Raw genomic sequence first — 23,322 nt, forward strand, 5'->3', positions numbered from 1 at the left:
TGTATTATAAATAATATTATGAGCTGATTGGCTGTGATCGCGATTGTATCATGTATAGTTGGAGCACTTGTTCGATACATCGATTCCTGCATAATCATGGATTTTACCTTGTGGTTGTTTTACGCTTATGTTGAAATATACTGAAATAATATCATGTCTTTCCAAGTTTATTCAGCGATATATTAAATTCTACATTTAATTCTATGTTAGAACGTGTAACTTTTGCACAGGTATTCGCATTGTAGTTGCGTTGTTCGCAATCTCATAATAATCTACACAATAAAGTTTAATTTTAATTTCAAGCATAATCAACGTAATTTTCTTTTATGAATTATCCAACAATCCGTTAGATCGTCTGCGTTTATGCGTGTAGCGAACGAAGATCTTCTCATAGCTACTGGTTTTTATCGTTTTCGATTCGATTGTGATTACATCGAGGTTGTGAACTAACTTGACATGTAGATAATTCCTATATTCCCCTTAGCAAATCGCAGATGGCGTAAGAAACAAGTCCGGTCTTTTTCGAAGTCGGTATTTCAGAACCCGTGAGACGTTAATTCTCAAATGTCACGTATATCCTTTATGTCAATGATACGATCCGAATTTGCCAATTTACTGTTAAATGTTGGTAAAACGTAGACAATACATAATAATGTAGGCCATGAAAAAGTAGAAGTCGCTAGTAGTGATTCGTTTGTTAGTTCGAAAGTGATAGCTTGAGGGGCATCGTGTTATCGCATGTGTTCTCCGCTTACATAACCACTGTTGTAATACGTGAGTTTTCGTTATCTATCAAGGCGTTCTCTGACGAAAGTTCCTATAACTTTGTGATCGACAAGTCTAACTAATACAATTACGAGGTGCTTGCAAGAAAGGGATTTTAGTATAAGGATTCAGAAATACGTGTCAAGGATTTCCTCTTTAATCAACGACGATACTTTGACTCGAGCGAGTTGCATAAATTGATTACACGCAATTACCAGATAAACTCTTGTGTGCAAGATACGAGAAATGCCCGGAATGGAGAATGTAACCAATCTCGGTCTTCGAGTGGAGAAATTCAAGAAAGATTTCCTCAAGCATTACCAGGCCAAGTTCCCGGTTTTGTTCCGTATTTGTTTTGATCCGATAGGTACTCATAAGAAGTCGCGTGCCTTTATCGGTTTCTTGTTCGGATTTTTTATGGCTGTTCTTCTATACGAATGCATTATCATCGACCTGCAGTTCGACGCGTATACCAGTGTGTGTCTTGGTGGTATTTTGATTACGATGCTGTCAATTGGATGTGCCTTGTCGATTCAGGTAATAATCGAATGCTTCAGAATATTTTATCTCTAAAAACAATTTTCCTACCGATTATTCGTAGTAGAAACGCGTCACCTTTGTTGATACTTTCGTAAAGCAAGTGCAACGCAAGTAAAATTTAAGTGCAGTTCGACCGAAAATAAACACATGATTTATTGTTTAATTAATGACTTTCCACACTACAATTTCCTGTGTACTTGAGAATAGAAAAGAAAAATTAACAGTCACTGCGGTATATCTTTCTTCGAGAGACGTATCATATTTCGTTACTTTCTCGGCACGTGTCGAAGCTCGTTTAGTCATTGGAAACTTCATTACCAACGTAATGCTATTTGTTAAGTAATTGCGATTCTATCTGTTGCGTGTAAGTGCAATTGATCACAATCCGTTAATTGATTACAATTGTTGTAATTAAGCATGATTCGCATGAACAGCTCGTTATGATATAACGCTGAAATCATTCTTTGACGTATTTAATGGATTCCACATTTGTTTTTTGTCACATTCTTCGTATATATAAATATTTCTCGCACCGTACATTTTAAATTGTAAATCAAACAGTCCATTATTTATAATTCCACGCACATTTTCCTTGATTTATTTACAATTCTACCATTTGCTTCGGATCAGATTTCATTAGCACTTAACGGTCAAAGTAACCACCGATGTGTGGCGCTCTACTCTTTACAATCTGACATTTAAAAACTTGCAAATCGAAGTATGATGAAAATAAGTTGGTTGCCGGTCGATATACATAACCAAAAGTCGGTGCGTTAAGGGTTAAATTACCTGGATAAGATCTTGCATAGCTCAGTTTCTGAATATTTGTACCATTTACAATAATAAGTGACCAATGTTTAAGAACGTAACATATTCGATATTTAGCATTGTTAACACAGTAACATAGGCGAGATGCTTTGCGAATAACGAAGTGGTTTTATTATGTTTTGTCAGTAGCGAAAATTGCTATTGTTTTTCTTCAAATTTTTAGACGATATGTTTCATATTTTAATAAAATCGCTAAATATCTTATTGGAAATATTGAAATATGAAATTGGATATGTATAAGAATTTATTTATTATTTATTAATTATTTTTGACACAATAGGTAAGGTGCATTTCTATCTTGACGATACCAGCGTTTTTTGGCCGAGCAGGTCGAAGTATGTTGAGAGCACTGATTTTTGGATATATCATTGCCGGACCATTGTTTAATTTAGTGTATAACGCCAAGGAGGTGGTAAGAACATTCGGCTGCACTACACAGTTGACGTACAACCTTACCAAGACAAGATTTGATTTAATGTTCAAACCGTTTCAACAGGTATATTTACTATTCTGTTAATAACGAGTAAATAAGCGTAAATTAATTCTTACAATGTCTACGGTAAACGTCCATTTTTATTAGAAAGAATCAAAGAACATATAGTACCAACTAAACAGTATAAAATATTCAAATTCATCATTCCTGTGTTTTCTGCAAATTAGGAGGCTCAAATAACACTGCTCGTTATACTTTAATTAAAATTCATATTTTGAGTGAATTTATATTAAAGTCGAAATAATTTCGATGCCCGTTGCGATGTCAATGTTTGTTAGGCTACACAATTTGGAATAAAATTTTCCGAAAGCACAGGAAGATCCAGTATGATCCAGGTAGAGATACGTATGTCTGCGTGATTTTTTTGCTACGTCGGCGCCAGTTACGAAAATTCCTCTTATTTTTAATCGTTATATTTATTAAAAGGCGATCCTTGCTATGAGAGCGGATGCAAATGAGATAAAAGACACGCTTTCTTCGGTGAGGGACTTAATGAGCCCGATTGTCGAAGAAGTGGAGGGAGAGGAAGAAATGTTGCGATTAAAGGAGGAAAACGATTATTTGGACGAGTTGCAAGGTGATACAAAAAGAAGCAAGGAAATCGAACAGAAGCACGAGAAAAAAATTGAAGAAGCCAAATCAGATGCAGAAATATTTGAAGCTAAATATAAGAAAAAAATTGAAGCTCGATGCGAGGAGCAACTTAGTCGAGGTGCAGGAAGATGTAGGTATGTTTGAAAAACCTGTTGCATATCTTGCAATTTATAATACCATTTAATTTTAATATTGCCCGAGTATTCCAATCAAAATATTTGGCAACTTTCGCTAATTACAAAATTGACCAAATATTTATTTTATTTCTATTATTTATTATTTATACCATCAAATTATGTTCTCTTTACCTTTCCCTTATTTTATTTGAAGTAACGCTTTTCAATTATTTAATGGAAATTACAATACATTTTTTTTTATAGGTTTCTCGTGAGTTAGAAATTTAAATTAATATTGTCAAATGTGTACAAATACTCTTAAAGGGACATGTTCGGTAATGCTTACAACAAGTGTTACGAAGCAGTGAGCGTATTTGTTGCTTGGCTGCTGTGTTGGCCGATGAAACTGACTTTCGTCTGTAATCTGGTTCAAGCACTGGGTGGTTCTAGTATCTGTGATCCTGAAGGAAAGGTTGATAGTGGCATCGGCGAAGGATACATCGCTTTGAAGGGTATTATTGATTCTTCCAAAAAATTAAATGAAAGAGAACGAAAGACAATTCTTTACCGGAAGGTCAATATTATTTTAAAATAATCATTTTACAAATATATTAACCGGTTAACGTGTTCAAGCCTGATGCGACCTATTTTGTTAGAAAAGATTTGTCTTCTTCTCTTATTAGTCACGGCGAGCCACTTAGAAGACATAGAATTTGATCCACTTCTTCTAAAATTATCTTAGAATTTGTTATTATTTATGTCATCTTCTTGGGACGAATGAGCTCATAAATGTAAATCATTTGCTTCCCGAGAAGTAAATATTAATAAATATTAATTTATGTAATTAAAATAACCAATTAACCAAAAGTAGAGTTGACCAGTTTGGCTTCTGAGAGGCTTGCACATCAGGCACTGTTTGTGAATCGCGATTTCCTGTGTTAAAACTCATCCGGACGATCTTTCTTTAAAGGTGCTCGGGACGAATTCAGCCGAAGCTTAAAGGACGCGAAGCTGCAATACAAAGTGAGGAAGCCGCCAGTGATTTTGGATCTTCAAGACTCGGCGTATGCTGCCAGAGCGGTAATACACGAATTCACAGTGCGAAGAAGATTGTTCCAGTCCGTGATGACCATCGTAAAAAGATGCTTGTCCTTCGTGTTTCTAAAAATCATTCTCGACGCTCAGAGATACCACGACGAATATTTGAATGACATTGAGTTCGACAATATATATGTGTCGCCCTATTTCCGCAAGATAGACGCAAGAAGAAGAGCACGCGGTAGTATGACTCTGTTGCCGTTTAAGAAAATCGAGAGGAGAAAGTTTGTTGATCCTTACAGTATGAAACCAAGCAAAACCGAAAGGTCTCATTTGATTGGACAGACAGTTAAATTGCTTCTTGAGCTCATCACGGCCAGTGTTTTTGTTATTTTGGATTGGTTATTTTATGAAGTATTGGATTTAATCAGGAGACACGCTTATATGGAGTACACTCAGGTAGAATTCATTTGTATAAGTAGGATATAAATAGGGTAAATCATTTTAAGTATCAGTGGTTCACGATTAAGGAGTTGATATGATAGATGATACATGCGCCACTCGAAAGTCTTAACACGTTGCTTATCGGCAGCCTACTAATAGGCTTCATAGCATCAGCATTTACCGACTGGTTGCCTATAAGACGGCGTTTGTTCCTTCGGTTATCAACCGGCAGGCAACCGATTGGTTTTTCCCAAATCTATTAGAAACGGTAGAAGCAGAAAGATTATTAGACAGATTCGCACGTGTGCTGTCAATAATAATAGCGCATTATCTACTTTTTCAAAGTAGACAGCGATGATACCGATGAGAGCATGTTGACTGCGAAATCGATAATATCTGGAATCTTGAACTGACGGTCTGTCGTATGTATCCGCTCGATTTACTGCGAGTGAGTAATGTGTTAAGACTATTTTAGAAAATTATGTACGAATGACGTTGACGAGTTTGTGGTTCTTTGTGAAGTTTTTTTTTTTTTTTTTTTTTTTTATTTTATTTTGGTTATTTTACAATTTGTCCTTGCGGACATTTGGTAAAGTGTTATATCTTGTTGGTGAAGAAAAAAAAAAAAAAAATATAAATAAAAAATAATATAGCATGTGGGCGGCTACCCCCAGCGGGGTGCCAGCTTCGTTTTTTCTAAGTTATATCTTTTATGAGGTCTATTGGGTGTTTCCTTTTTAGTCTTCTTGCGATGTTTGTTGTGTTGCACGTTTCAACTGCCAGCTGGTTCGGGTGTGTTTCTATTCTTGTTCTGTATCTTGTTGCGAATCTGGTAATCTCCTCCTTGACCGTTGATATTCCGAGGTCTTTCCTTATGTCCTCGTTTCTAACGTACCACGGGGCGTTTACCATTGTTCTAAGGATTTTGGCTTGGATTGTTTCTATTTTGTTTATATGGCTCATTGCTGCTGTTCCCCATAGTGGAATTCCGTATGTCCAGATTGGCTTTATGATTATTTTATATATTTTCAGTTTGTTTTCTGTGCTTAGTTTGGATTTTCGGCTTGTTAGCCAGTACATTTGTCTCCTTGCTATCTGTATCTTGTCTATTATTGATTTGATGTGCTGTTTCCATGTGAAGTGTGTATCTATGTGAAGTCCAAGGTATTTGACTTGCCTTGTTTGTGTTATTTGCGTGCCGTTCAGGAAGATGTTTGGTGTTATCTGTTTTCTCAATGTGAATGTAATGTGGTTGCATTTGTCAGGGTTAGCTTTGATTTGTTTGTCCTGTAGCCACTTTTCTATTTTTGTGATGTGCTCTTGTAGTATTGTGGCTGCTGTTACAGGGTTAGTGTGCCTGACTAGCACGGCTGTGTCGTCCGCGAATGTCAGTATTTTGCTATTGGTAGTTGTTGGAATGTTGGCCGTGTATAATGTGTATAGTATGGGTCCTAGGACGCTTCCTTGTGGAACACCTGCTTTGATGTCTTTTGCTTCGGAGTGTGCGTCCTTGATTTTTACTGTGAAGGTTCTGTTGCTTATGTATGATTTTATTATTTGGTATATTTTTTCCGGGAATTGTTTCTTGATTGTTTGTATTAGGCTTTCGTGGTTTATTTTGTCGAAAGCTTTCTCTATGTCCATGAATAGGGCTGTACAATATTGTTTGTTTTCTATTGTGTGTATTATTTCGTTGACAAGCCTGTGCATTTGTTCTATGGTGGAGTGTTTATTTCTGAATCCAAATTGATGGTCTGGTATTAGTTTTTCCTTCTCTATTATTGGTTTTAGTCGGGCGTATATTACTTTTTCTAGTATTTTGGAGAGCACGGGGAGTAGTGATATTGGTCTGTAGGATGTTGCTTCATGTGGGTCTTTGCCTGGTTTGGGTAACATTATGATTTGTGCCTGTTTCCATAATGCAGGATAATATTGTATTCTTAGTATTGCATTGAATATTATTGTAATTAACCGTATCGCTTTTGGAGGGAGGTTTTTCAATATTTTGCCATTGATTAGATCGATTCCTGGTGCTTTGTTGTTTTTTGTTTTTTCTATTATGTTTCTTATTTCTTGTGCTGTTGTTTTGGGTATGGTGTATTGCTTGTCGATTGCAGTGCTAGTGGCTATCGCGTCGTCGTCCGTATGGCTATTGTGGTTGCTGTTATTGATGTTGTGTGGTGTAAATGTGTTGCATAGGTGGATGGAAAATTCTTCGGCTTGCTCTTCGTTGCTTCTTGCCCATGTGTTGTCTGCTTTTCTGATTGCTGGGGCTGGTTTTATCGCCTTCTTTATTTTTTTTGTGGCTTTCCATAGTGAGTAGTTGTAGTTCTCGTGTGCAGATAGTGACTCTATGAACTTTGTGAATTCGTTGTTGTTGTGCTCTTTTATTTTGTTTTTTATTTCCTTTGCAAGTTTGTTTAGGTGTTTTTTGTTTTCTTTTGTTCTATGTTTTTGCCATTTTGCTTTCGCTTTTCTTTTATCTCTAATTTTTTCGAGGATGTCTGATGGGATTTGTTTTGTTGGTCTAGTGGTAGTTGCTGGTTTTGTGGTTGCCCGTGCTGCCTCTTGTATAGTTTTTGTAAGTGTTGTTACAGCTTGTTCGATGTGTTGGGGCGTTTTCAGTGGGATGTTGCAGTTGATTTTGCTTTCAATTATTTCTTTGAAGGTTTGCCAATTAGTGGATTTGTTGCATAGCGTCTCTGAGTTGTTGTAGAGTATTGGCTTGTTTCTGTATGTTATTATTATGGGTGTATGGTCGGAGCTAAGCTCGAGGCTGGATGCTATATTTATTTTATTTCCGTTTAATCCCTTTGTGACTGCAAAGTCGAGTAGGTCAGGGATTTTGCTCAGGTCTGTCGGCCAGTATGTCGGTCTTCCTGTGGATAATATATTGAGATTGTTTTTCCTGATGTGTTTTTCTAGGGTTCTGCCTCGAGGTGTAGTGATTCTTGATCCCCATGTTGTGTGCTTTGAGTTGTAGTCTCCTGCTGCGATAAACTTGTCGCCTAGTTGTTGGAAGTATTCTTCCCACATTTGTGCTGTAATTTTGTGTCGCGGTGGTGCATATACTGCTGACAGCTGTAGACGGTTGCTGCTAGTTTGTACGGTAACAGTAGTTGCTTGTATGTGTTCTTTACTAACTTGGCTGTGTAGGTGGTGTTTAATGTCGTTTCTTATTATCACTGCGGTTCCTCCGTGTGCTTTTCCTGAGGGGTGCTTGGTATCGTATATGGTATAGTGCGGTATTTTTGTGTAGCTTTTTGTTGTGAAATGCGTCTCCGATACAAGTAGTATGTCTATGTTGTTGTGGTATAGGAATGCTTTGGTTTCAATGGCCCTTTGTTGTAGACCGTTAGAGTTCCAGGCAGCTATTTTTAGTATGTCCGTTTTTACTTTTTGCTTAGCATGGTTGTTATCAGTTGTATCATAGCTGTGATTTGTAATGATTGCTGCTTGAATGCTTCGTTTAGTTCGCTTATCGTTCTTGTTAACATGTCGGTGCTTTTGATGGATTGTTTTAATAGTTCTTTTATTTCTGTAGCGTCGTTGGTGTTGTTGTTGTGGTTTTGATTGGCTACGGGTGTTACTTCCTTGGTTGCTTGCGCGTAGCTTCGGCTGCCAGTGGTGTTGATATTGTTGTGGTTGTTGTTCATTACGTACTGTACTTTAATTGGTGTCTCAGCTTCTGCCCTGTCTTGTTGTGTGTGGTGGTAGTTATATGTCCTGCTTCTAAGCGGCGGAAACAATTTACGTTGGAGTATTTTTCTGGCTGGGCAGCCTTTGTAGCTGGCTGGGTGGTTTCCGTTGCAGTTGTAGCACTTTACCTCTTTTATTTTTCCCGTATATGGGCAGTAAGTTGTCAGGTGCTTTCCTGCGCATTTGACGCACACCGGGTTTCTGTTGCAGTAATTTTTTGTGTGCCCATATTGTTGGCACCGCATGCACTGAGGTATGTCTTTTTTTTGTCTGGGTGGTTCGACTGTGATTATTGTGTTTAAGATTTGTTTAATGTCATAGATTTCCTTGTTGTTTTTGTTCGGTTCTAGTTCTATTAGGAACAGCGGTAGTGGTTGTTTGGTGTCAAATCTCGTTATGTTGTTTATTGCTCTTACCTGGTGTCCGATTTTGGCTAGTTCGTCGCATATGTTGCTTGTGTTTGTTCTTGGGTGTAGCCCTCTGATAACTGCTTTATAGCTTTTGTCAGTTTTGAGCTGGTAGGTGTGGTACCCGGCGTTTTTTTCTTTTAGCACTTTTACCACTTTTCTGTAGGTTTCTGGGGCGTTGGTTTGCACTTTTACCTGGTCCAGTTTTAATTGTTTTATTGAGTAGTTTTCTTTGCCTGCCGTATTGTTTAGCAGTTCGAGGAGGGGGTCTATTATTTGCGCATCGATGTATATTGGCGGTGGTTTGGGGTTGTGTGTTATTGGTTTTTCAGTTGTTTCAGATGTTTCTGGTTCCTTCTCTTGTGGTAGTATGCTGAAGGGGTTTTGTAGTGGGATTTCTTGGAGCCACTGCTTACTTACTGTTTCTGCAGCCCTCCTAGTATTTGCGTTTGTTGTAATTTTTCTTCTTTTGCTGGGAGTTACGAGCTTCCAGCTTTCGTCTTGTTGTGTTAGATCGTTGTTGGTGGTGTTTCTCTCGTCACTCATCTGAGTCGTATCCATTTCGGTTTCTGTGCATTCATGGATTTCCATGGTTTTGTATATGGCGTATGTTTCACCGTTGTTTGATATCCTGAGCGGTGGCACTCGTTGCATTGCTTTGTTTTCCCCGCTTTTCGCACTTTCGGGGGCACTTTTTTCCACGTCCGATTTCGACTGAGAGACCTCTCCGGGCACCAGGCACGTCTGCACTCTTCGGCAGTCGAAAGGGAACTCGTGACTATAAATTATGACTACTTTTTCGAAAGATCCCAAACGTACTGATTCACATCCTCTTGATTCGAGAACTATTATAATGTATCCTTTGTGAAGTATCACAGATATTGTGAAATTACTTACATATTTTATATACAGGGTGAGTCTCCTAACATGACGACTTGAAATAACTCGTAGATGTTTCAAACGAAAGTTGCATGGTATTTAGGCTATCTAAAATATTAGACAACCCATTTAAAAAACTGAACGTGACCCTAGTATATGGTTAAAAAAGCAAGGTAATAAAAAGCAAATTATAGCACTATGTGCCTCTAGATACTATGCAACTTTTGCTTCAAACATCTCTTCCTATAGCGAATAATTTGCAAGTTATTTTAAGTATGTATATAATTATAATATGTAATAATGATAATATAATAATAATATATAATAATGTAATGATACATATATATTTTGGACAAGAATCCAGAGTTCGCATCGTTCTAAAATAATGTGTTTTTTCAGGCAGGCCACCACGACCTAAGTTTGGAAATTCGCGGAACGGGGGTGATCGCATCATTGATGAGAAACGCGATTCGAGGTTTCAACGTGAAGAAACGAATCAAAACCGTGGTTTCGAACAGCGCGTGCCTTCCTCGACCCACGAAACTACCCGCTTACGTAATCGTCAGGATCTACGGTACCTTCATGGCAGTCTTCCTCCTGATCTTTGCATCCATTTACACCGAGAGATTACGTCGTGGCATTTGCTCGTTCTTTTATCGAAGAAGAGAAAAGAGACGAGTATTGTACCTCTATAACGAGAGTTTACGGCGCAGGCTCTCGTACACCAAGTTCATGAAGGCTAAAGTAAAGAATATGGTGAGAACGCGTCATTTGGAGAACGAGGTGAATTTCTGGTTGGCCGTGAGACTTAAATGGCCGGATCGTTTTGGATGGCTCAAATACTTCGCCTGTGCCAGGGAAAGGTGTTTAATCTGCGGCGATCCAGAGCCTAGAAAAGGGCCAAAGTACCGAGCATGCACCACTCCAGGTTGCCCCTTCTTGCATTGCGCTGAATGCTGGAGAGACGTAGGAAAGATTTGCTATGCTTGCTCTGAATTTTCGGATACCGAAACGGAAGAGTACGACACCCAACGCAGTGACTTTTAGTTCAGTTAACACGCTGTCGACCAAGCAATGGAATAATTCGTATAAGTTGCCTAAACGCAATATTATTGATAAACACAGTAACTCGCCCTATATGTTTGAAAAAATCCTTGAGACTCGCTTTTATAATCACAATGCTGAAATACAATGATGTAAGCTGAGCAACAAAAATTGCAAATGAAATGTTGAGTTAATGCAACGTTGGTCTTTAAAGAATTAAAGACTTGTTGAAGATTTATAATTGAATATATTAATTAATAAGCTTAATTATTGGATTATATTATATGGATGGTGGTACTGTAACCATTCTTTATTTGTGTACTAGGATACTAGTTATTGAATATGAAGACAATAATCTCTGATTTACGTCTTTTAGTAGTCACTTAAATGAGCATCAGCTATTACAACTTGTATTTGTGATTTGTGATTAAACCAGTAGAATTTAAAACAAGGAAACTTAAATTTATGCCATTGATTTTATTCTAATGTTTAACATACGATTAGAGATTACGTATTCTTTTGAAGAAAATACATATGATAGGATCAATATTACGCCTCGAGGTACCAATGATATTAGTCAAGATTGTAGGTAGTAGTGGCTAGAAACATTTTTCGGGAAACTATGATATCATCAGAGATGGTAAGGCCATCTCTACGTATAAATCTCACGTACCAAACTCGACAAGAAGTCTCAGATTTCATGAGGAAGAAACGAGAACTTAAAACGTGCATTTACTATGTTGGATTTATGAGGACTGTGATGCTCGAACGGAATACAAAACATTCAAGAGCACAAAGTAGGATCATTCCTAGTTTTATAATACAATGGTATTATCCGAGGAATCTCGCATCTCCATTAAATTTCCACGAAGCCAACGATGTATCAAAGTAACGTTAACATAAGTATAATGAGTTGCAGACACGGAGCGATTTACGTCTGTTTCACATAATTCAAGGAAAGATTGCAATTGTGCGACGAATCTACTTGAATACGACATGAGGTCTCGCAAATTGGTTAAATTCCGTTTACATACACAAGAGGCAAGCTGCTGTATATTGTTATAAAGAGAATTTAACGATGATTGCTATAATTGTTAGTACTGTACAAAAAACAAAGTACATAATACGTATACTGTTCTTATTAATTAAAATGTTGTATCCATAATTTCATAATTGAAGAAAACTCGAATTCTACTCATCTTCTTTGTAACAGTTTAACTTATGTAAGAAGGATAATTTTATTATTTCACCGTTTTACTGTTTCACTGCTTCATCAGTTTGTTATTTCATTACTCTGCCATTTTATTACTTTATCATTTGAAGAGCACTCAAGGGGAACGCGACAAACTAGGGTTAAGGTTCCTGGAAAAGGAATAGCTTGTTAGATTCAGAAATATAAGTTTCTTGAGTGCAGGTGACAGGTCGATGAAGTTTTATAAACAATCTTTTAATGTTCAATAGGCTTCAAATAATAATAATAGTTCAAATTTTGCAAGCAAATAAGAGGGCAATTTTAATAACATGGAATTGATTATGGAATTTTACAATTGTTTGTCACGTTTCCTGCCTATGGTCTTTGCTTTACAATTTTCCTATTTTTCTATTTCCTCATCTTATAATTCTACTGTTTTATAATTTTATTGTTTCTCTATGTTACCACTCTATGACTCTACTATTCTGCCATTTCTTCATTTTACTGTACTATTTTCAAAATTTGTAGGAAACTCTGGTATTTCAACATTTTCATATGGACGACGCACAAGAGGAACAATAGAGATACCGGTCACCTGTTGCAAGCTAAAATCGAATTTCATCCACATTAACAAGAATTGCTCGGTTCGTCGAACATCGTGGCGCGCAAGAAAATGATCCTTCCGTGCGCATTTTTCCTAAGGAATTACGCGGTAGGTACAATTTCCTTTAGGTATGATAAGTAATTGGCCGCGATTTCGTGCTACTAACGAGCCATGCACGAGACATATAAGATCTCCACGCTAACGAGCTGGACGTTCAGTAATCGAAAAAGCCAGCAACGGTGAATCTCCGCTCAACGAAGATGAAGACTGTCCTGATTGCTGTCGTGGTTGCTATCTGCTTCCTGCTCGGTGAAGTACATTCCGAAGACAAATATACGACGAAGTACGACGACATCGACATCAACCTCGTACTGAACAACGAGAGACTTCTGAAAGGATACGTGAACTGTTTACTCGATCGTGGTACTTGCACCCCGGACGCGGCTGAACTTAAAAGTGAGCTTTTTCCTATGTAAAATATTTTTTTTTATATATATAGAGAATTATTGTTGTTTTGCGTGATAAATCGGTTATTGTATGTTGTTCTATTTAGATGATTTATTACTTATATATGTATAGGAGTGGTTTGTATTTATTTAAAAAATGAAATACATTTTATTGTATTATTTTTATTTTATGTTATACTACATTTTGTTTGTGGCACTTTGATGCTATAAAACTGTTGAATAATGAAAAATTATAAATAAAATATGTAGTGAGTGTAAAAACTTTGGAGTAAAAACAGGGAATCGCTGATCTTCATGGAATAGGACAAGAAATGTCTCCATTCTTCCTATTTTCACTGCTTGTAAACATTAATATAATAATGTAAGAATATTTTATTCAGTCAGACCGTACATCTATCACGAGGAGGTTCTTTGGCTTAGCGTAGTGATTTACTTGTTACATGTACACATTCCCTAGTCCTAGAAATAGTTATTCTATTTTTACAGCCTATTATTATTAGATATACATGTAGTTTAATTCTTTTATCTTAGTTTTAATATAATTTATATGTGCATGATGTAACTATGGTACCAATATGCTACAGTACAATGTATTCCTACTTACTATTTAACTGCATTTGTATTATTGCTCTGTATTTCTTCCTTAACGTCGCTATTATTGTCTTTAGTATTTAACTAATCTTCCTTTTCATAGCTTTCTGGTTGTACTATGTAAATTTTCAACTTTTTCATTCAAATTTTCATTTAGCTTTTCTTCTTGTTGTATGTCTATATTGATTATGCTTAGCTTCATGGCTACTTGAACGTTTTTCTAGATACTAATAACAATACAAATAGACATTATGTATTTCGTTCCAGTATTAATATTCAATTTGGAGGAAGAAATTAGGATAATATAAAACAATCACATCTTTCTCTAATAATAATCTTCTTTCCCATCCCAATTAGAGTTTTAGTGCCACAGAATATGCTATTAATTCACCATTACTTTAAATTATAAAAAGACACTTATAAAAAAAAAATACACATCAAATGAAAGCAATAATTTTTGCTAATTCAGTAATGGATCAAAATGATCTGACTGGCCTTCCCATGTAATGTTAGAGTCCATGCTATGAACAATACAGTTAAACTCAATGGACCTTGGTCCCTCAGTAGTGCACTAACATATTAAAACGCGATTATCTAAATATAATAAAGTCATTACTTAATGGCATTCCATGTTTCTTCCCCTTACCCTGCACATGTTTAACACAATCATCCAATGACTCCAATTAAAGACTACTTATCATGTGTCATAGCCTGGCGTAACCATTGAACATCCAACGGGTCAAAACAAAGAAACACAAACAACGCGAACAAGAGGTTACGGTTGAACGCCAGGAGGAAGAAGAAAAACTATGGCAGTGTCGTTTAGAGCATCATCGCAAAGGTCGTTACAAGGCACCTTCGCTCAGAGAAATGCTGGACGAGTCAATTACGATATGTCCGTGCGCTCGTATGCATATTCCAGTGATGTTCAGAACGTTGTCGTTTCACGGTCGACCGCAATTTTATGACCGTCGTTACTATTCCTGAGGTACAAGGCCGCGCATTAAATCGGTTACGCGTCCTTTGCCATCTAAGAAAAAGGATCTACGCATGTTACAATTACTCGTGTATAGAATTTATTTCTCCTCGCATCATTGCAGCTGAGATTCTTGATTGCAAGGAAGTTTGTTATCTCTGCCTTTTGTCTTCTTTCGAGGATGCTGCGTGTTAGCCTTTTGTGCCAGGAATAGTTTTACGACAAGATCTGATCTCGTTAGAGTGAATTTTGTTGAAATCAGGACTTTCGTTTGGAAAAGAAAGAAATTGCAAGTATTTCTAAACTCAAAATTCATTCACGCGGTGGCCTTCTGTCTTTTGTCATCCTTCTATTGGCAAGAACAATACAAGAAGAATAATCTTCATATTGCTATGAAATTTTGTCATCGTAACAGAAATACGTTCAAGGTACACCATGTCTAACCCATTAGAAGATAATTTTAGTGATGTAACGAATAACTAGAGAGCAATTGATTGATTATATAAGCATCGTCCAATCAAGTATGTGTTAGTTATATAATATTAATGATGAAGTCCATAATGAAACTATATCCAATAATTTGGGATTTGAACATTCAATTACACTATCGCTCTAATTCGTATTATATTATACTTATATTATGTACTGTACTATTGTATACATACTCATCAGACACAGAGTATGTGTGGCTGTTTAATATAGAATTAAGCTATGACTGTTTCACTTCTTTTTACGCATGACTATACTCATAACAGTATACATATGAGTATACTCATAACAAAAAATATTGCCATTTTCATATGTTCATGGCGAGCATACTTGTGAAAAACAGTTAACTGGTTAAACACCTATTCTCGACTCGATGCAGTGTAAGAAGTACAAGTTTCTTTTTGGCATAACTTTTGAACCTCTTTCGAGTTCTTCACTTTAAAACACGTCCAAAAAGATCAGCTGAATCGCTGTGTTAAAGCTCCTTTTCTATGGTTTTTACCGAAATCACGAATGAAATAACACGTTAACGCAACGTTGGCCCTTAAATTTGCGTTGAGTAGAATTAGCGTGTAAAAATAAATTCAATTATTTATAATTAACATTGCAGAAAACTTGCCCGATGCATTGGCCCACGGATGCTCAGCATGCAGTGAAAAGCAGAAAGAAATAGCTGACAAGCTTTCGCAATATCTGATCGACAATAGAGAGGAAGAATGGAGTCTTCTGGAGGCTAAATACGACCCGTCAGGAGCTTACAGACAACGTTACCTTCAGAACCAATTCAAAGAAAAAGCTGTGGACTAAATTAACCTCGTAATTCAATGGCACCGATTATCTTCGCTTCATTCTTGTTCACATTAAATCTACTTGGTATACACGTAATGATGCACTGCAATGATTTGCTATAAATGCTTACCACTGATCTGTATGGATTATATGATAAAAACATTTTAAAACAATGAATTACGTATTTTATAAATTTGCACATTCCTTGGAAGAGAAATCATCAAGGGCCTTTCTATAATTGTAATTACAACCAATTAAAGTTATCTGAAAAATACATCAAAGTGTTGATTTTTTAGTTTAATAGAAAGACATATACGAAACTTGAAAATTATTTCCTTCCGATTTTCTCCTTAAAAAATATCTTAACGTCTAAATTATTTATTACAGGCTCCGTTTAAGACTTGAAAATATTCTAGTTCCAATTTTTCCATTAAAATACCTTCGTTTAGATTTACTAGAGAGAACTACATATTTAAAGTTTGAAAATTATTCATCTCAGCTTGAAAAATACTTTTTAAAGTATAAGTTTAATAAAAAAAAGTTTAAAGTATAAGTTAAAAAAAAAATTGTCCACCTTAAATGTTTCCATAAAAGATATAACCTAGCAAACACGAAGATGGCACCCTGCTGGGGGTAGCCACCCACATGCTATATTTTTTTTAATTTTTTTAACAATAAATAAGATATAATACTTTACCAAATGTCCTTCAGGACAAATTGTAAAAAAAAAAGAAAGAAAGAAAAAAAAGAAAAAAAAACCTTAAATGTTTCAAGTGAGAAAATAGTTTCATAACCTATAAAAAAAAACTGTTTCAGACCTTGAAACATATTCAACTGAAATTTGTTGATTGTAAGAAAATTAAAATATCTGTCATAGATTGTTCAACTGAAATTCCTTAAATATCAAAAAAACAAGAAATTAAATTTGTGTCTAATTCTCTGTTACAAAAACTGTATTACAAGCAGTTTCAACCACAGAATTACCGAAAAAACTATTTGTGCACGAGCCAACATTTAGGATTCATCTAATTTGCATGCTATCAGCGAAAATGATCTGTTGCATCTCGCTCGAACACAATAATTAATTCGGGACTAATTAAACGGTGATTAATGAGCCTGTGACTAATCTATCAACTTCGAATAGAGACAGGCCTGAATTCGCGTTCAGCTAAAAGTGGAATCAGATCTAATAACTGGAGCGCCGAGGAAGACGCAAGTGCCGGACGAATCCTCGATTATCCTTCGAAGTCGATTACTCATCCTGATCCTTGACACGGAACGTCTTTTTGCATGAAACGATCGACTATTAAAACTCAGTCGCAACCTATGGAGTTAAACGTCATGCAAGAAATTGCAGTTGCGTTACATCGTTCGACGAATTATTTGCTCTGATATAGACATTGGTTCTCGCGATAATTAAGCTGTCGATTATTATCAGATAGAAACGACGTATTACGTATAAATTGTAAAAAAAGAATATCCATATCTTCTGTATTACATATTTGCACGTATACTTCTCTGTATTTCACATAATTCAAAATAATATTCACAAATTATGAAGAAAATAATGATCTCCCCTCGTTACATATTTACATATTTGTATATTCTACATAGGCCAACACAATATTCATAAATTATTAAGAGAACGATCTCCACATTCCCATTACACGTTTACACATTTCTATACTTCTTACAGCATTCATAAATTAACCAAAAAGGTCTCTATTTTCCCCATTACGCATTTACATACTTCTATAATTCAAATAAAGAGATTATTTTTATTTTCCCCCACTGCGTATTTGCGAATTTCTATATTTCGTACAATCCAAAGCAACATGCGTAAATTACAAACAAAATTATCTTATCTAGAACGTTCTTTCCTCCGTAGACCTTCAATATCAAGACACGTAAGTCAGAGCAACTTCCTTGCGCTACTGTTTACGCTGTGTCTCTCTCTTTCTTTCTCTCTCTCACTCTCTCTCTCTCTGTCCCGCAAGTGAGGAAAGAGAAAAGGAAAAATGAGAACGCTGCATAATCTTGTACTACATTTTGTGGTTTAAAGTTACCAAAAATATCCCGTATCCGGACACACCAGCAGGCTGTAAAGTGTAAAGCCCCGTCTCCACGTGGGTGGTCGGATCTCCCTAGGACTCACAATCCTTTACTCCTTTCCTAGAAATTCGAGATTTCCAAAGGGAGCAAAGAAAAAAGAAAAAGTTGGGAAGCTGAAGGGAAGAGGAAAAAAAATTAGTGGAGCGGAGTGAGCGGGAGGAGGGGAGAGAAGACAAAAAGGAACGAGTGTATAACAGGCGCGTGACTAGAAACAAAGAACTTAAAGAGAAAAAGGAAAGAAGAAGAAGAAGTAGAAGAGAAGAAGAAGAAGAAAAAGGGTGTCGTGTACACACTGGAAATTACGTTCACGACACAGTCAATGGTGGATCGCGTGTAGGTTAAAGTTAATGGCTCCGCGGTGGCTGTCGAATGGACAGGAGAACGCGTTTTCAGTGAAAGCGCCGACTTTTATGAACTCTTCGGGACACTTTATTGCCGGCTTTGGCTTTTTTAGATGCACGATACCTGAATTCCACATAGATAGACCCGTCACCGTGAAACGTCTTTGAGGTAATAAAAAGGATTATGGGCTGGCCGAATGCCGGGAACCGCCGTGAAACTATTAAGCCGGCATAAATCATGTTTCGTGAACGCTTCTAATCCATAAGCCTAAAAAGATAAAGTCTCGTCGAGCAACTGCCCGTCGATTCCGTTAGCGATCTAACCCGATGATGAATCAAACGTTTCGTTCGTAGCTTTTTAAAGGATGAGAGTGGCGTTGTGTAGGATAAAGATCGACAGGTTAGGATATAAGAACTAACCTTAAAAGACCCGGTCAAACATTGCAGGTAAAAATATACATTTAACTTTGTGTAGACTCTTGCATTAACAGAAATTAAGAAATTGATTAATCACATTAATGTAAGAATTTACATGAAGTTAGATGAACGAAAGAAACAACGATAAAAGTGGAATTTTTCATTAAATTTTCAAACGAAAAATATTTTTGGCCTATAGGATGACTTGATTTGTATAATTTTACCTATTCGAATTAAGCATTCCTTCTAGTAAAATAATCGTAGAATTGGTATTAAAATTTCGCTGACGTGTAACGAATATTAATAGAATAAAATTTAATTTTCGTAACGAGGAGAGTCGAAAAATAAGTTGTACGAGAAGACCGCGCTGGTCATTAATAGAACCTAGCTGGTTGAAAAGAAGAGTCTGAAAAAGGACAAGCAGTTTCGGTCTGAAAGGTCGCAAAAAAATTTTTCACGCTAGAATTCCCAGAAAACGGTCATATATCAAAGGTGGAACTGAAACAATAATTATGTTCCTGCTGTAATATTTTAACAAAAATTTGAAACAGAGTACCTTTCATCGATACGTTTCGTGGAAATAATAATTCTCAATGATGGAAGAGCAAATCTTTGGTTTTTTATTACCTGACCATTTCTTACATTCTTTATTATTACGAGATATTTCATATTGCGGAATATCGAATTGCAGTTAGTAGCGGAAAACAGCACAGCTGCATACACTTAGTGACAAAAGTTAGGGAGCATAATGATCGTTGGATAATTACTGTACATTTTTCATCTTGTAAGATACATTAACTGGTATATTGCATTAAAAATACAATAAAGACATAACAATCCACATATGGACGTACAATAAATTCCAACGTGAAATTGTTGTGAAATTTAGCGATTCTGGTCCACTAATACGAATAAAGCAAACTATAGACAGATTCGTATATGATAAATATAAACATATACTTTATTTTTCGACGCAAAATTTTAGTAATTAACTTATGCATTAATTTATGAGATGAAAGAGATTAAGGATTTTTTTTATTTAATTTTTTTAATTAATAAAAAAAAAGTTTTCATTCGTATTTGTACATATGGACATCCGGTAAATTTTTCTAGCTTCACGGCTGTGTTACCAACTTCTCGTTTTGCGTCGGTATGTTCCATATTTCCAATTCCATTTCACGATATTAAAGAGCGCCGAACGGCAGCCATGCGTTCCGATGTAAATCGTACTCGACGCTGTCACCGCACTCGATAGGTAGAAGGCCGACGAACAAGCATCGTTACTCCGTTAAAGTAGCTTCTGGCTGTCATTATCTCTTCTCGAGAGTCAATCTGACGCAGCATTATAGGAAGCTGGCCTCTGAGAAAGCGCACACGTGTTGGGTCGAAGACAGGTAGCCAACTTCGAATGTTCCCACACGTGGTTTTAGTCACGTCCATAATTAATGCGTGACACGGTACAACTGAATACACAAAATCGTTCGTTCAATCTGAAGAACCGAGGAATCGTAAAGTACGTTTCTTCGACAGCCATTTATGTCCCCTTGTGTCTGTGTAGTCTGTGTAATTGTGTCGCGTAACAGCTCCACTGTGTTAATGTAACCATGGAGCGATATGGATTTTCTAACCTTTCCATCGAACAGATACGATTTTATTCGACGTTGCTTATCAGACAAGATAGAAGAGTGGAATTTTCAAACGGCACACTTATCCCAATTTATCAGCGAGGCAATCGTTCATTGATTTAATTCAATGTAGTAAGATATCTAAATTTTGTAAATATATTTTGCAAGTATAGAACAATTGAATCTACTGCAATTGATTGCTTCTGGCAAAAAAGAAAAGAAATGAAAACGTGACTTGTCATATTATTACAGATAGATTTCACATAAAAGTTAACCTTACTTGTAAACAATTAGAAGAGGTTAACTGTTGTGGACCAACGATCAACAAAAATCTTTGTTCCTTTCTTCTTCACTGTCTACGGAGATATTTGGCAGATTATTATTCTCGGGATTTGTGAATAATCATCTCCATTCAGATGCCATTGCGGACTGACAATGCGCATATATATATTCGTACACATTTGTAGTGACAATCAAGTTTTTTTTTTATGCCACACTGCTGGAATTTTACCGAATGTCCAGCTAGACAAATTGTAACGTATAAATTAAATAATAAAAAAAAAAAACATTGTAAAAAGAAACTGCTGGAACTTTAGTGTCGAATTTCCGTCTACTTTCGAATTTTTTCGTTCCTAATACACCATGAAGCGTTCTAAGTTTGCAGTTATTTCATTTTCCATATGTAGCTTTCTGTTGTTGACCAAACTGCTCCTTATGTCCACACAGGTTTTATTATTCTTTTATATATTTTTAATTTATTGCCCATACAAGAGAGAATGTTAAATGTTTTTTTTTAATTTTAATTTGTGCTTTACAATTTGTCCAGCAGGACATTTGGTAAATTTGTTTAACTAGGTTATATGTGTGGTTAATTAGCCGGTACACTTTAATTTTTAGGTGTTTCATCAGAGTAAGAACAAAATGTACTTTTTATATATAGAATATAATTATTGTAACAGCATCTTAAATCTTATCGGCGATTTTCCAATGTAACTGGCAACAACTTGTTTAAACGTTTCAGCATATTTAACGAGAGTTGTTTATTATTGAAACGAAGGCACTCGCGATTATGCGAATTCAAAGGTATCGAATGAACCTTGCCACGGATCGTTCGTATATTATCCATTATGTACGTATCCCAACAACGATCAGCAACGTGACAAACGTCGTGGAAGCAGGCGAAGCGAGGAAATCAGACGAGCACCGGTGGAATTCAACAAAACGGGTCGGTAACACGCGAACCCCATAAAGCAGTATGAGGCGTGACTTTACGACCCTCACAATCTCACTTTCTTTCCCAGTTTCGCGCGTGAACATCGGCAACGAGCGACACCGCGACCGAAATTATTAGGTTAGGAACTAAGTGGTGCCAACCCAATAAGAAAATCGAGCTCGATGCTACACCGGTGTAATTCATTGGCATTGTACGAAGTGTTATAGGGAAAATAATGTCAAAGCTTTCAGAACTTATAGTATAGATGTAGCTCGATTTATGCGAAATATCTGTTCCATGTGAATTCGTCTTACATGAATGAAGCCTGTCAGTACAAAAGAACAAATATTGGAAATAGAAGCTAGTGGATATTGAAAATATAAGTTTTAGAAAATTTATTCTAAATATCTTAATAAAAAAAAAAGGCTGACGTTTCAAAGACAAAGGTAAATTTTATTCCATGTCATCAATGATCATCTTCAAAAGCAGGCAACTGGTAAAATGTTTTTTATCCTCAATCCACAAGCTTTAGCACAAAATGTTACACTTGTTTTTGCCAACTTGTATTTTTAGTAATAAAACTACACGCAGAGATATACTTTCAAAGAAGCAAACTGCTCGCCACACAAACCTTCGTCGATTTAACTGTCCCAAAAAAGAAAAGAAAAGACATTACTACAAAGTGGAATTTTGTAGATAAGATTTCAGTCTTCTCTCGATCGACTCTCCGCTCGAAAAAAAAACTGACTTCAGATCATTAGACTGCACAGTATATGCTACACGAGGGCTTAATTTACGCGTTCTCGTTCACCAAACGATCCCTTCTCCCGGTAATTGTTATCGTTGTTCCATTAAATTACGATAATTGGCGTAGATACGGTGATCCTGGCGAGGGTTCGCGCGCGTTACGCGTTCACTTTCGCGGACTGTCACGCGGCTAAGCTATATACGCGTTTCTCGCGCTACAACCGGCCGGCTATCGTGGTTATTAAGGAAACAGACGAAGGAACGAAACGAAGGAAGAGGCGCGTTGGGTGGTCCCGCCCCGCTGTTTATGGGGCACTGCATCTGCTGGCCCCGTATAACCCTCTACCGTCGACCTGTGTGGTCCCACCTTACGTCCGACTTTACATTCGATTCACTACTTGCTAATGGTAGTTGCATTAGCATTAGGTGACCGGCTGCGTCTTGGTATTATAACCGGCACCGCGTTCACCGGCCTCGGTTCTTGCGTGATTTTTCAACCGCGATATTGGCCCTCGTTCCTTTTCACTATGAATCTGTTCGTTAACCAGTTGGCTGCTCTTTCGACGAGTATACTCGTCACGAAGAAACGCCAGTACTTGTACTTGTCATGTTACAGTTTGCTATTTAAATAGTAATTTAAGCGAAAAGTAAAAAACATTCGTAAGGTTTAAGACATCAGGAATATTTGAAGGCCAAGACAAAATAAAAGGGACAAATAAGAAAAATTGTATGTAACGTGAACAATGAAATACATTTTAGGTTTCTTTTTATTTTTTATTTGTACTTTACAATTTGTCCAACTGGATATTTGATACGTTTTTCTAACTTAATTGTTAAATAACATGTGGGTGGCTACTCCCAGCAGAATACCATCTTCGAGTTTTATTTTATTTCTTTAGTGAGATCAGTGGG

At 36.5% G+C, this 23,322-nt stretch overlaps 2 protein-coding genes and 1 long non-coding RNA gene across 3 annotated transcripts; 2 read left to right on the forward strand and 1 right to left on the reverse strand.

Annotated features, from left to right (window-relative positions):
* Window positions 1-792: 792 nt before the first annotated feature.
* On the forward strand, window positions 793-12,747 carry LOC132915269 (protein sneaky). The gene is made up of 6 exons (XM_060975091.1): window positions 793-1,302; window positions 2,414-2,629; window positions 3,053-3,354; window positions 3,661-3,848; window positions 4,307-4,833; window positions 10,203-12,747. The coding sequence occupies exons 1-6, from the start codon at window positions 1,012-1,014 to the stop codon at window positions 10,848-10,850; spliced, it is 2,172 nt and encodes a 723-aa protein (XP_060831074.1). The 5' UTR covers window positions 793-1,011; the 3' UTR covers window positions 10,851-12,747.
* Window positions 12,606-16,229, forward strand: LOC132915264 (ejaculatory bulb-specific protein 3-like). Its single transcript, XM_060975087.1, has 3 exons — window positions 12,606-12,751; window positions 12,862-13,099; window positions 15,777-16,229. The coding sequence occupies exons 2-3, from the start codon at window positions 12,904-12,906 to the stop codon at window positions 15,971-15,973; spliced, it is 393 nt and encodes a 130-aa protein (XP_060831070.1). The 5' UTR covers window positions 12,606-12,751; window positions 12,862-12,903; the 3' UTR covers window positions 15,974-16,229.
* LOC132915284 (uncharacterized) lies at window positions 13,253-15,782 on the reverse strand. Its single transcript, XR_009659832.1, has 2 exons — window positions 14,348-15,782; window positions 13,253-14,272 (listed from the first exon to the last, which is right to left on the reverse strand). It is a non-coding gene; the product is annotated as an uncharacterized LOC132915284 (long non-coding RNA).
* Window positions 16,230-23,322: the final 7,093 nt, after the last annotated feature.

The sequence above is a fragment of the Bombus pascuorum genome, chromosome 16 (assembly GCF_905332965.1).
Source record: "Bombus pascuorum chromosome 16, iyBomPasc1.1, whole genome shotgun sequence".
Taxonomy (NCBI): Eukaryota; Metazoa; Arthropoda; class Insecta; order Hymenoptera; family Apidae; genus Bombus; species Bombus pascuorum.